We start from the raw sequence: 15,128 nt of genomic DNA, 5'->3' as shown, positions 1-15,128 counted from the left end.
CGAGTTATGGGCCAAAAGCCAGCTGCAACTCTTTAGACCAAGGACCCGCCATCTTTTTTCCATAGAGGGCCAGAGGGCAAATATTTCAGGCTTTGCCAGAGCCCTGGGGCCACATGCCCACAGGCCGTAGTTTGTGATGCCCCTACACTTGGCTGTGAAATCACTAGTTTAGAGCACAAATGCACTAACAGCCCAATACAAATAAAGTCACGCCAGTGAGGACTCAGTCCCTGTGTCCAGCATCCTATTACACCGCATGCCCCCAACATTATTTCACTGACATCAATCACAGACACACCCATCTAGCCTCCACCTCCTCTCTTAATACCGCCAGAAACGCATATTTCTACAAAAGAACAAGCAGACAGGCAAGGAGACTGCCTCGGCCTAAGAAAGCATAGTACAGGCCTCCCTGTGCTCTCCTCTCACTGGCATGTGGGCTAACCAGATGCCATCGATCTTCTCCGTATGGGGTAGAGTATGAAGAGAACAGCATGGGCAAGGGCCCAGCCAGTGTATCTCACGTGTACCCTGAGCAGGTTGCAGGTAAGCTGACACGTGGCTACCTCTGCCCTCGAAGCCAGGCACTTAACCCCAGCAAGCCTACAAACATCATCATCTCCGTTATGTGCCACAGGGGGAAAGGGCTGGGGATGAGATCTAGGACTACCTCCCAAAGAGGGTTTCTTTAATATTTCCCCAACTCCATTTCCCCACAGATATCCACCCATTCAGTGAAGGTTTATCGAATGCCCACTAGGTGCCCGGCCCCGCAACGAGCACTGTGGTTACAGGGCAGAACAAGGCATAGTCCCCGTCCTCACACAGCTCACGGAGGGGGTCGTAAGTCAGTCAGTGATCGTGGCAAAGGTCAACGCTGACAGCAATGCCACCACATGCGAGAGGGAACAGGGCAGCAATCTGGACCTCAGCCCCCACGCTGGCAGGAGAAGGAGGACGCTGCACCAAAGGTGAGCGTGGGGGGCTGTTGGTTAAGGTCATCCAGGGGACATAGCACTGAGCGCTGTGGGGGAAAACACAGCAAAAAAAAAAAAGGGATGCCACAAAGGGAAAACGGGGCTGGGAGAAAGGACAGAAAATTAGCTGGTGGCAGGCAGGTTTACCTAACGCCAACAACACCTCTCTCTATGGTTTCAAAGTCACAGGTTCTACACGTCAGAGTCCCTCCAGAACGTGCGCCCTCGTCAACTGCTCACCTGCACACGGGGGCTGTGGTTCAGCAGATCCAGGTACGGGGCGAGCGCACAGGTGTCTGGCTCCGCGGAAAAGTCGCGCCTCCGCCTGTGCTTCACATACACAGCCCTGGTGTTGACCGTGCACCAGGCCCACAGGAGGGCACGGTAGCTAAAGATGCTCCCGACGGCCTCGGAAAACAGAGGCTGCAGGGAACAGAAGAAGCCTCTGGAGGAAGAAAAGAACTCTCGCACACGGGCTCTCTGCTCTTCGGCCTTTGCTCTCAAAGGTTGGGGAAAAAGCTTCACCACTTCTGGCTCCAAACAAACGGGGCAGGTGTAGGCCTTTGGTAAAATCTGTAGGTAAGGTTTCCAGACGGACTGGTCCCCAGCATGCTTTTCTGAAACCAGAAAGGTACACAGAGCCAGCAGAGGAGATGGAGGAGGCCGCCATCTGTTAAAATGAGAAGCCAAACATAATTTAAATTATTAAATTATTAAATTATTAAAAGGCAGATTAAAAGAATTACTTTTATTCAAAATATGGAATGAGCTAGAGACACAGATACCCCGGGGTGTTTTCTGCTCCCAGAGGAACTGTAGCCAAACTGTGACTACACTCGGAGTTTATTTGACGCACCCGACAGGGGGTCTCTCTTGCCTCCTCAAACTTTCCTCTCCAGATTGCACCCTGATGTAAGTGCCCCAAAGAAGTACACTGATAAGCGACAACTGACTCACTAACCCAAAGTTCCAGCTTTGTTTTTAGGTATTCCTTTTTGTAAAAAGCTTCTTTGCTTCCAACTTGGTTCTCCAGTTTTAAAGCTTTTGCTCCATTTCACTTAAGTCACTTGGCTAAGGGCATCAAACGTGGTAGGGAAAAAATGGGTGGAAAGAATCTAGACCTGCCCCATCCAATACAGTAACCATTGAGTACTTATAGCTATTTCAGTTTTAGTTTTTTTAATTAAATGTAGCATTTAAAATTCCTCAATCATGGAAGCCACATATCAAGCACTCAGTAGCCATATGTGGGTAATGGCCACCATACTAGACCAGGCAGAGCGAAACACCCATTTCTATCACTGCAAAGCTCTACTGCAGGATACTAACCCAGACAGAAATTCAAGAAACTCATCATATATTTGCTAACGTTTTAATTCCTAAATTTACCCACTCTATTACCAATTATACCTTGCAGTATGCAGTATTTTTATTTGTTACCAATAAAAAGATCTCATGTTGCATGAATGTATTTAGAAAAGTTTTCATTAATCTCACAGTCCAGATTCTACACTGCCAATTATCCTACTCAAAATTTCAGAATGATACAGAAAATGTTAATACAAAGAGTATCCTTGCTTCTACTCAGGTCAATAGAGATACATTTGCCCTCAGAAAAACATGTTGAGGAGATTTAAAGTCCAGAATTTACCCTGGATTAAGAAGCAACATAATCTTTCAACCCTCATAATTTAGAAACCCCTTCTGCCAAGGATCTTGCTCACTCTGTCCTCATAAAAGTCCCCCAAAACAAAGGCCAGAAAACAGTTCTCAGCTCCTTTTTTGGCCTTCTCTCTTCTCTGCTAAACAAAACTAACTCATAATGTCAACAGCTCTTCATAGTTGAAAGAGAATTCAACCATGTACAGTAAGGGTAAAAATAAGAGTAACATTTGTCAAGACCTACTACGATGGAGAACAGGCTACGAGGAGTCAAGGTACTCAGAATGATTTACATCTATTCTTCCATTTTATCTTCATTTTCTGTAAGTAATAGATCAGGATTCAAACCCACATCCAATGCAGCCTATTAAAAACCTTAAAAACGCAGTTTAAAATGAATCAGGAACAAACTTCAGAGAACAAACATGTATCAGGTGTACGAAGGGGTGGTCCTAACGAACTAGGCCTTAATTGACATATTTGCCGACACTGTGGACTTGAGAGGATAAGCACTTGAGCAGACAATCATGTGTGCGGTCACTTACTTAGCGATGTACGCCCCTAAGTAGCTTCTAATCACTGTGTCCGTGGTGAGCAGGCAACTCTCAGGCAACGAAATAATCACCTGTCCCTCCTTACCAAAAAGAAAGTAAAGTTTAGAACACCCACGCTTTGAGAAGGACCTGTGAGTACAAGTTCTGTGAAGTCCTTGAGTCCATGATCGCCTCCTAAGAACCCAGCAAAACCCAACCACGGACACCAGAACCCACCGGCGGTCTGGCTCCCACGTCCCTGGGTCAGCGGATGCAGGCGAGACTGCTCCGATGGCAGGAACCGCAACCCCAACAACAATCAAAGGTGACTCATTTGACTGACATCCACTAGCAGTCAGCCTTTCACCAGCGCATATGGAAACACTTTGACAACTCACATCGCATTGTTCCTTCACTTTCTTACACCAGGGAACAGTGCTAGCTGTGGGAAACGACAGAAACCATTCCATCTGGCAAAATGCGTGCATCCAGTGACTGCTCCCAGCAGTGGCCTACTCTCCATACCACCTGTGCCAACTAGATAAAGCAAAGGCAGCCCGCCCGCACAAGGATCGCATTTTACTACCCGCAAAAGTGTAGTTTGCATTTCCTCCCACTGAGACAGGAATACAGAAAGAAAAATTAAGATGTCAAGTAACAGACACCAGGAAGAAATAAAGCACTAAGAAGGCTGATGTTAATTAAGATCCTGGCTTTCATTATAACTGGCATCTAAGTTGGTTAAAAGTCTCAGCCAAAAATCTTCTGGGTTCAATTTCTGGTTTCAATATATGTAAATCAAGATCAAGTTGGACGGTCCCTAGAGTCCCCTCCTACTCCAACAGCCCACAATTTCAAAAAGCCACTTAACAAAATGCTCTGTATCTTGACTGGAATAAATCTCATCATCATCAACACTTAACAAACTAGACACTTAAAATCCGTGCATTTCACTATGTATAAAATACATCCCTAATATTCAAAATGTTTAACGGAAAGCCATATTTGAAAGCAGATGTGAAGCAACTGCCAATCATCATTTCAGAATCTAAACAAAGATGACCTATATTTACTGCTTTATACGTGAGGCGTATTTCTCCTCCAAAAATAGAGCACAGTCAATTATATGTTCTCTCAAAAAATACAAATACTGTGAGCTGCCTAAGTGGCTCAGTCAGTTAAGCATCCGACTCTTGACTTTGGCTCAGGTCATGGTCCCAGGGTTATGAGATCAAGTCCCAAGTAGGGTTCCATCCTGGGCATGGAACCTGCTTAGGATTCTCTCTCTCCCTCTCTCTCTGCCCCTTCCCCACTTGTTCTGTCTCTCAAAAAAATAAATAAAAATATTGTACAACAATGTGACTGTACTTAATATTATTGAACCGTACACTTAAAAATGGCTAAAATGGTAAATTTTGTCATATATATTTTACCACAATGTAAAACTTTTAAGTTAAAAAAAATAGAAGTACCATAGTAGAGTTATACATTAAATGGTACCACTCTTTAGGCTAAACATGTGTACACAGCTGGATTTTATAAGTAAGGAACTAAAAATAAATTAAGGGATTAACTTCTAGCCTTACAGAAAATCGTGCATTGGATGTCCTTTAAATAGAACAGAAAGAACTAAAATGGACCTGGGGGATCACCTATGTCATCTATCTTGTTTTCCAGGTGAGGAAACAAGCTGGGGGGCTAGGGGTTGGGGGCCTTGAGCTGAAGGCCACCCTGCACCCTGGGACCGGCTCTGAGGCTCTGCCCTCTGCTTCCTCGGGCGACACTCATATACCACACACAACCTCTCAGGTAAGTGTGGCTTCCTCCCCTGGCACATTTAAAATATGACCTGCTTTATACAATTTGCTGTGGCAGAGATGGCTAGCTGCCAACCTAACGTGCCTTCTCCCCTCCTGCCATTAATGCAATCGTATCTGGAGGTGCCAGGGAAAGGACACGTCTCTCATCCCTCGAAGCCAGCCGGGGCTGTGCACCCGGTCACTGTGGATGCAATGGGGCTGGAATTTCCTAAAAAGAAGGAAGCCTGCCCTTCCTCATCCCCTGGCTCCATGCTGCTGCTCAAGCTCCAAGAGCTAGACCGTGGACCTGAGGGTGCAGGGCTTCCTCTAGGATGTGCACAGAGAGCTGGAAGGAGCCTGGGCCTCTAATGGCCTGGGAGCACCACACGTGCCCAGGTCTGCCTATCCAGGTTTGCTTACTTGAGAGCAAAATAAACTTCTACTTTGTTTAAGCACTGTTACTTTGGGTTTGTCTCTTATATGCAGCAAACTTAATCCTGACACAATTATATTCAAACCTATTATTAGGTAAAAAAATGGCTGTGTGTCTGAAATATCTTTAATTCACTTGATCTAAACCACAAAAACAAAGCAGCAAAATCTATACTAGGCGTCAAGGAAAAGAGAAATTCTTACCTGCAAGGATGTTTTGCTCATCAGCCCTCTTCCTGTACCTAAGACACAAAAAGAAAAAAAAGGGTAATCCTATGATATCTTCAAGATCTCAGGGATATCATTTTGAATAAAAAAAATGCAACTGAACTTCAAAATTACACAGCTGAAGCTGGGCACCTCTCATCCTTCGGCTCCCAGGGGAGAGAGAGGATCAAGGAGCTGTTCTGGGAAATGTCCTGACCTCCTTTTGCATTTATAATCCTTGAAGAGCAAAGAGTCAAGACCTAAAGATAATCGACTTTACACACATCTGCTGAGGTGTCTCTTACAGGACGCTCTGAGCTGGACCCTCTCTCCGGGGACCTACCAGCCATGCTGGGGGCCCGCTCTTGATGCCCACCCAAGCCGAGAGGCTGGACCCTCAACCACTTTTACCCACTACCAGCACCAGCTTTCCAGCGATGATCTTGAGACCTCTTTGACTGGCTGGCCAGTAAAACCCACTCAGGTCCCACAAAGACTGCAGACGACACCCTCCCCTCCCCGACCACGAAAGCCATTAGACTCTCCTTGACCAGGTGAGCTCAGCAGGCGCAATCCAGGACCAGCTCCTCCCTGTGAACCAAGGCCTTGGCCAGAGCAGTCACAGCAAGTAATCTCACCAGCTGCACTGTCAACACCACCAACACCCAGAAATTAACCCTTCCAAGCCAAAGGCTGCCTTCCCGTAACAGTCAGACAGCAGCTTTTCTGGCAGGCCTAGGTACACTGTGACCTATAATTATTATGAGGTCCAGAACGTTCATCTTTTCAAATTCATACTTCCTCATCTTTTTCTCTCCACTCGGAGGGACTATAATTCAGCAAAGGTCAATCCCTGCAGGACTACTAGGAGCTCCTACTTCATGGATGGATCTTCTTCCTCAAGTCCTGGATCAGGGGTCTGTCAAGTCTGATTTGACGAGTCATAACTCATCTCCCCACCCAAAAGCATACTGTCTGTTCAGTATTTGGTTTTAAGAACTTATTTAAATATCTTCTGTATGTCCCACAGCAGAGTTAATCACCCCTGTGGGCCAGAACCCTTCCTGGAACCAATTACTAATGGGAGGATTTTTTTTTTTTTTCTCCAAGGTCATCCTTTAAAAGACCCGCATACACGGGGCGCCTGGGTGGCGCAGTCGGTTAAGCGTCCGACTTCAGCCAGGTCACGATCTCGCGGTCCGTGAGTTCGAGCCCCGCGTCAGGCTCTGGGCTGATGGCTCGGAGCCTGGAGCCTGTTTCCGATTCTGTGTCTCCCTCTCTCTCTGCCCCTCCGCCGTTCATGCTCTGTCTCTCTCTGTCCCAAAAATAAATTAAAAAAAAAAAAAAAAAGTTGGAAGAAATAAAAGACCCGCATACTAATCTAAGTGGAAATTTCTCTTCAAATATATATACGAACAGAACCTGGCATACGAAATAAATCTGGGAGATACTTCGCCTGTATTTCTACAACATAGTGTTCAGTATCAGAAAACAAATCACAGAAACCTGCACTTACTAAGGCAAGGTAGGAGGTGGCCATTAGGATCTTATAAAAGTAAAGCTTATTACAGACTTCCCAGCACCTTAAAATTTCTGTAATCATAAATCTAACTGGGAGACCCAGATTGGCCAGTGCTTTTGGTGGCAAAAGGAAATAGTAGGGTCAGTACTCAAATCAGGTGAGAGTCTAAAGACTGAATCCTGCTTGCAACTGAGGAGTCTTGCCTTGCCCCTCCACAAACCAAGATTAAGTCCTCGGAATTTTGTACACCTTGACAGACTCCCACAAATGTTCCCTCCCATCAGCTTAAGAGCTAAAAATATATAAAGCATTTAGAGAAGATATGTTGAAATCCCAACCCACAATGTGAGGATGTCAGGAAGTGTGGCCTTCGATAAGTGATTAGGTCATAAGGATGGAGTCCTCGTGAATGGGACTTGGTGCCTATGGCAGCAGTAGGAAGAGACCAGAAAGCTTGTCTAGCTCCCTGCTCTCCAACACGTGAGGGCCCAACACGAAGATGGCAATTTGTAAACCTGGAATCAGTCCTCACCAGACACTCAATCTGCCCATGCCATGATCTTGGACTTCCCAGCCCCAAAACTGTGAGAACGAAATTGTTGTTTAAGCTACCCAGTCTATGGTAATTTGCTACAGCAGCCCAAACTGACTAAGACAGAAGGTTCTTTGCCCCTAGAAATGTAAGTAGTGGGCTCTGATCATTACCAAACCGTTTTGCTTTAGCTTCTCTGTGACCACGAACCTGGAGGTGGGCCCAGAGACAGTTGTTCCCACTAAAAACAGTAACTCTTTACCGCTCTAAATTATAGATAGATTACTTATTTTAAGGCATCCCATTTAAGCATATGCCAATCCCTGCCTGCTAATTTTAATCCTATCCTTTTTAAGGCAAAGAGACATCTGAGGCATAGACAGGCCAAAGGCACAAGTCCATGCCTGACACTATGTCCTCTTGATCATCTTGTGAAGAACTCCATCCAGTCAAATCTAAGAGCATGGCTTTTACTATTTTTTGTGCTTGACACACAAAAACAGAAAGTTCAACATTCCGTTAGAGCCTGAAAAAAAGGTTTACCGTCTTAAATAGGAGTAGTCCTAACAGATAATGGCAAGTATTTTAGCCCAAAGTCACCATGTGTAACTGACGCAGAGGGAATAACTACACACATCACCTCATTCAACCAGGCCCACACGTGGTCAATTATTTATCTCGGTGATGTATAAGGAAGTTAATCTGCTCAAAGTTAAATTATGTAATGGCTACTTAATCATCTCAGTGGCCAAAAGGAGCACTCAAGAGGCATACGATTTAATTTTCTGTAAGGTAAGTGTGCTGTACCTGCCCTGACGGCACAGCAGTCTCTATGCTACACCAGACCCAGAATCCTTCCGAAAAGCATCTTGGTCCTCTCCGCGGATACCTCAAGCCCACTTCTGGATGGAATTGGTGGTATGCAGGCACACACCCAGAGCAAGCTGCCAACTTCTATGAGAGAATGTTCCAGAAGAAAATGCTAATCCAAACTCCACATCAAGCTCCTGAACTTCAGAAAATTATGTTAATTGGCCTCTGCTTAGGTGACTGTTAAAGCTACGGCCACACAGAAGGCACACAGAGGGCTCCTCCTCTAACACTTGGAGAGCACAGCCACAAGCCAGCTGAGGCCTTCCTAAGGACTCCTCTCCTCGAACCACACCACCAGAGAATGAGCACCTCCACTGGTTGTTTGGAACCTCCTTCTCTTAGAAAACTGTTTTGACTCACCTGAGCTATGGAATAATCCCATCAGCCTGCATGGCTTGAAAAATCCCATGAAACCACCATAAGCATGATGATAAGGACACCAGGTACATTACATAAATGTCTTCCCTATGAAGACCCAGCAAAGACATTTCCTTCAGGTCTCTTCCAGGAATACCTGCACTTCTGCCATGTAAACAATTTAATTTTCTTTACAGAACACAAAGACTCAGGTGTTGATCATATAAAGTGTCTGGCCACTGGAAAGACAAGTCAAATTTGTGGCTCACCTCCCAGGTGTACAATAAGATTTTAGAATCAGGGCTTTTATGTATTATTCTTATCCCTGCCTTCACCTTATTTTTCTATGCTCATTTTCCTTTTATAATTTTTGATATTATTTCACCACTTGGGAACTTCTCCCCATAAGCCACTTCAACTTATTTTTAAAAGAAGGCGAAGGATAAATAAATATGACAGCTACAAAGTAGGAAGCCTGACACACAACAGAAGATGTGCTCCCAGACAGAATACAGACCACCTTTAAGAACTACACATGTTTTCCTATCACCTGGGCCCACATGTCTCTCATGTGAAAAAAGTCATGAGACTTGAATAACAGGCCTTACCTGGAAAACAAGCAGGTATTAAGTTTGTATCTTCAAACTTTCTATCTTTCAGCCACTTCTTAAGCTCTATAAATTCAGGCTTGTAGCTCTCATTCACTAATCAAGAGAGAAAAGAAAAAATGGAGTATAAGATCAATATGTAATCAGATCACCATTTAAGAAGTAATGGTCTCACACAGTCCTATTATAAAAGAGAATAAATTTTAAAATATGACTAAATAATGTGAACTAGAAAAGAAAAACCATGATCACCTCAAAGATTCAGGAAAAACATTTGATAAAATCTAACATTCATTCCTGTAAATAATGCCAACAAGGCAAGGATAAAATTTCCTGAATCTGATGAAGACTATCTAACAAAAAACCTACACACCTGATGAAAAATCATTGAAACAGAAAGCAGAATGGTTGTTGCTAGGGGCTAGGGAAGAGTGAAGAATGAGGAGTTACTACTTAATGGGTATAGACTCTCAGTTCTACAAGATGAAAAGAGTTCTGGAGATTCATCACACAATATGAATGTATTTAACATTCCTGGAGTATACTTAAAAATGGTTACAACGGTAAATTTTAAGTTATGTGTATTTTATCACAATTAAAAGTATTTTTTTTTAAAGATCTCGTCAGTAAAATGAATAAATGGAGAAATATACCTACCTTGTTTATGGCTTAGAAGACTCAACATTGTTAAAATGTCAAATTCTCCCCAAAGTGATCTATAGATTCAATATGATCCAGTCAAAATTCAAGCAGACATTTTGTATAAATTGACAAAATGATTCTAAAAGCCATATGAAAATGCAAAGGACCTACAATAGTCAAAACCACTTTGAAATACTGATTTCAAAACTTATTATAAGCCATAGTAACCAAGATTATGTAATACTGTCATCAAGACTAATAAAGAAATCAATGGAACAGAAAAGAAAATCCAAAAACAGACTCACAAGTATATGAAGAGATGATTTTTTACAAAGGTGCAAAAGCAATTCAGTGGAAAAGGATAGTTTTTTCAATAAATGTTGCTGAAAGAACTGGATCTACATAAGCAAAAAAGGATGCACTTATTCCTATCTTGCACCATCTATAAAAATTAACTCAAAATTAATCACAGACTTAAATATAAAGCCTAAAACTACGAAACTACTACTAGAAAACATACTAGAAAATCTTTGCAACCCAGGGTTATACAAATTTCTTAGGTACACCACCAAAAGGAAGATCCCTGAAACAACAAATTGATAAACAGGACTTTATTAAAATTTTAAATTTCTGTTCTTCAAAAGAAAGACACTGTTAAAAGCATGTAAAGAAATGCCACAGAATAATTGAAAACATTTGCACAACACCTATCTGATCAAAGACTTGTATCCAGAATATCTAAAGAACTCTCAGTAGTCAAGAAAAAGAAAACAAGACATTTTTCCAAAGAAGACATCCAGATGGCCAACATACACATGAGAAGATGCTCAACCTCACTCATCATCAGGGAAATGCAAATCGAGACCACAATGAGATATTACCTCACACCTGTGATTTTAGAATGGCTAACATCAAAAGCACGATAAACAAAACAAGTATGAGTGAGCATGTGGAGAAAAAGGAACACTTATGCACTGTTGGTAGGAATGTTAACTGGTGCAGCCACTGACAAAGACAGTAAGAAGCTTCCTCAAAAATTTTTTTAAAAATAGGATTACCATATCACTCAGTAATTCCACTACTGGGTATTTACCCAAAGAATACAAAAACACTAATTCCAAAAGATATGTGCACCCCTATGTTTACCGCAGCCTTATTTACAATAGCCAAATTATGAAAGCAGCTCGAGTGGCCACTGACAAGATGAATGGATAAAGAAGAGGTGGTACACACACACACACACACACACACACACACACACACACTGCAATATTACTCAACCAAAAAAAAAAAAAAAAAGAATGAAATCTTGCTATTTACAACAAAACGGATGGATCTAGAGAGTATAATGCTAAGTGAAATAAGTCATTCAGAGAAAGACAAATACCATATGATTCCACTCACACATGGAATTTAAGAAACAAAGAAAAAAAGAGATAAAAAAAACAGACTCTTAAATATAGAGAACAAACGATGGTTATAGAGGGGAGGGGGGGCGGGGGGAGGGGAAATAGTTGATGGGGATTAAGAGTGCACTTAAGATGAACACTGAGTAATGTACACAATTGTGCAATCACTGTATTGTACACGTGAAACTAGTATAATACTCTACATTAATTGTACTGGAGTTTTAAAAATTAAATAAGCTATAAATAAATAAAAATTATCATTTTCAGCTCAAAAAACAATAAAAGAATAATAGTGCAAAAAGACAGAAGAGAATTTACTAACACAGTGTCGTAAAAAATCAAGGTGTAGAAATCAACAGCCACGGGGCGCCTGGGTGGCTTGGTCGGTTAAGCGTCCGACTTCGGCTCAGGTCATGATCTCACGGTCCGTGAGTTCGAGCCCCGCGATGGGCTCTGTGCTGACAGCTCAGAGCCTGGAGCCTGTTTCGGATTCTGTGTCTCCCTCTCTCTCTGCCCCTCCCCTGTTCATGCTCTGTCTCAAAAATAAATAAACGTTAAAAAAAATTAAAAAAAAAAAAAAAAGAAAGAAATCAACAGCCATCACAAGTACAAATAAGAGCCAGATAGAAGATGTAATGGAAGAGAATGCCTTTCTTACCATAACCAGAAAACAAAATAAAAAAAGAAGATGAAAAAGAAAACAACCTAATAAAAACATGGGCAAAAGATCTAAACAGTTTACCAAAGAATGCCTATGTAAATAGCAAATAAGCTCACCAGTCATTAGGAAAATATACATCAAAACCACAATATGACAGCACTTGTACCCATTAGGACGGCTACAATCAAAAAGACAGTAAGAAGTGTCAGCAAAAATGTGGAGCAACTGGAACTCTCACGAACTGCTGGTGGAAACTATACAACCACACTGAAAAACTGCTCGACAGTTTCTTTTTCTTTAAAAGCTGAACATATATCTATCATATGATCCAGTCTTTCTACTCCTAGGTATTGACCCAAGAGAAGAGAAATCATGTGTCCATGCAAAAGCAAAGACTGTACACAAATGTTCATTAACAGCTTTATTTTTAACAGGCAAAAAAAAAAAAAAAAAATATGAAAACAATCCAAATGTACATCAAGAAGACAAACAAATCATGGAATGTATTCAGCAATAAAAAACAATAAATATTGATAGACACAATTATCTCAAAATAACTATGCTAAGTAAAAGAAGCCAAATACTATATATTATTATATGACATACTATATGGTTATATGAAAATATAAAACGCAAATATATCAATAGTGACAGAAAGCAGATCAGGGGTGGCCTGGATGGGGGCTGTTGTTAAAGAGGGGCAAAAGGAAAGGATTACAAGGGGAAACAAGGAAACTTCTTGAGATGGATGGATATGTTCATGATCTTGATATGCGGCATTCACTATATGTCAATTATACCTCAATAAAACTTTTCTAAAAACACCATCCAAAATATAAGGCTTCCAAAATATGTTACCATAAACTAGAGAATATATTTTACAGTAAGAGCATTTAATCAGTGAACATTTAATGAGCAACTACTATATACAGAGCACTATGTTAGAAACAGTGGGGAATGTTCAACATGTTCTTCAACCTCAAAAGTTGACATCTTAGTTGGGAAATAAGACCTCCATGAGAAACAAATAAAAAACCAGTAAGTAGGTCTTTAAGAATAACACCCAATAAGCATCTTAGCAAAGGGTGACATTAGTAAAAAGTGAAAATGGCATTGCCAAAAAAATAAGACCTCAGCTCAGTCTTAAAGGCTGGAGAAAAGCTGAATAAGCAAGGAGAAGGAAAACAGCTGTTCTAGACTGAAGAAGGATTCAGAGGAACGACAGAGGCAGACATATGTGGGGTGTGTCCAGGGAACGGCGAGTGGAGAACATACTTCTGGTACATGCAATAGCAGGGTGAAGCCCCCTCGTAAGGAAGGTAATGTTAGGCAGGAGGAGTTCATCTATCATGCAAAACGGAACGAGGATCCCTGGAAGCTTTTAAACCAAAAAGGCAACATGAGAACAGTCCCTTAGGAAAGTTAGACTGAGAGTAACTAATGGAAAAATAAGCAGGGAAGAAAAACAAGGGTGTAGATAACCCAGCAAAGAACAAGCTGAAATCATCTTTCGGTAGTAGAAGGGAGAGGGGGAAGCTACCTGACAAAAACTAGACAAGATGTAGTAGGACGCTAGCGAGAGAGAGAGCAAAGAAAGAAATTGGAAAAGATTGCCTAAGATGGTGCTGACAGGCCTGGGATCAAGTAGGAAAAGTTTTATTAATTTTTATCAAAATAACAACTGCATTTGTTGGCCAAGCAATTCCACATACAATGTCTTGCTCAGACTCAGTTATGCTGAATCTGAAATGATGAATTTATATCCAAACGCTGATATTCTACAGGTAGCTATAGGTCGAGAGAAAGGTCAGGACTGGAAACAGAAACCTGGAGTCATTCCCAGAGAAGACACAGGTGAAGCAATGAGAAATACACTGACATTCCCACAAGAGTTTAAAAGAACATAATGGTATTCCTAAAAAGAGTATTAATTCTCTTTGAACACTGCCCATGGGCCTCTGAGAAAAGCTACATGTGTCTGTTAATACCAATCAACAAAAGATTCCTTTTCTTCATCACTGGCACCAAAAGATCAAAACTGTACCTCCTCTTGATACAGAACTTCTGAAGAGTTTCCGTCTTCTGATCCGGCTTGTTCTTCCTCTTCCCATCTTCATATCAAAACTGCAGTTTCTGTTCAGGTGCCCAATCTAATATAAAAGCTTTTTCTTTGCCTTTCTTTCCGGTTGTATGATAAGCACTGTTCTTTGTACCTACAAGGATTTGAATACACAAGCTTATGTTATTTGCTAAACCATTTCTCTAGTGTTTCTGTACACAAACCGTTTATACTGTAAGCTAAATCATCATTCCTTATGCAGTAAGGGATTGCCCATTATACTGCTCCCTCTGAAACAGTTTTATATTAAGGTCCTACTAAATGCTGACTAATCATCAAAATCCTCAACTATTTCACCACTGTGTGCTTTGGTGACATGCATCTCAATTCAAATCAGCATTTACTAAGCACCAACCTAACATACTTGGAAAAAACAATGGCCATAAAGCTTCTATAAGCTAAGTCTTAGAGGAAAAAAGAAAACATTCTGGGATGCCTGGGTGGCTCACTTGGTTGAGTCTGACCCTTGATTTCAGCTTAGGTCATAATCTCACAATTCATGAGCCCCGCTGCGCTGACAGCAAAGAGCCTCCTTGGGACTCTCTCCCCCTCTCTCTCTACTCCTTCCCCACTCGCACACACATGCTCCCTCTCTCTAAGCAGTTTGTTTTTCTTTCAATGCTCTTTCAATGTGAAGTAATTTGTTCTTAGAACTAGGATCCTGAAATCAATAGAAGTAAAGGGGAGTTTGCAACAAATTACAGAGGAAATGACCACCAAGAAGGCAGACAAAACAAGGAAATGATCGTGAAATCTACACGGACTATTGGAATATTACTCAGCACTCAAAAAGAA

The 15,128-nt window shown here is 41.7% G+C and overlaps 1 protein-coding gene across 3 annotated transcripts in view; it reads right to left on the bottom strand.

The window, feature by feature from the left end:
• Positions 1–15,128, bottom strand: part of SETD4 (SET domain containing 4) — a 136,866-nt gene that overhangs the window by 119,683 nt on the left and 2,055 nt on the right. For all 3 annotated transcript variants that reach the window (XR_006207829.1, XM_042957201.1, XM_042957202.1), the window contains exons 2-6: positions 14,259–14,427; positions 9,503–9,598; positions 5,608–5,645; positions 3,185–3,273; positions 1,218–1,647 (exon numbers count right to left, since the gene is read on the bottom strand). Coding sequence is in view for 2 of the 3 variants with exons in the window: in XM_042957201.1 (XP_042813135.1) it covers positions 1,218–1,647; positions 3,185–3,273; positions 5,608–5,645; positions 9,503–9,598; positions 14,259–14,331 (726 nt within the window). In the remaining variant the exon portion in view is untranslated. The remainder of the gene's footprint in view (positions 1–1,217; positions 1,648–3,184; positions 3,274–5,607; positions 5,646–9,502; positions 9,599–14,258; positions 14,428–15,128) is intronic.

This window comes from Panthera tigris, chromosome C2 (genome assembly GCF_018350195.1).
Source record: "Panthera tigris isolate Pti1 chromosome C2, P.tigris_Pti1_mat1.1, whole genome shotgun sequence".
NCBI classification, from domain to species: Eukaryota; Metazoa; Chordata; class Mammalia; order Carnivora; family Felidae; genus Panthera; species Panthera tigris.
Note: the sequence above shows the minus strand (reverse complement) of the source record. Positions and strands in the feature narration are given on the sequence as shown.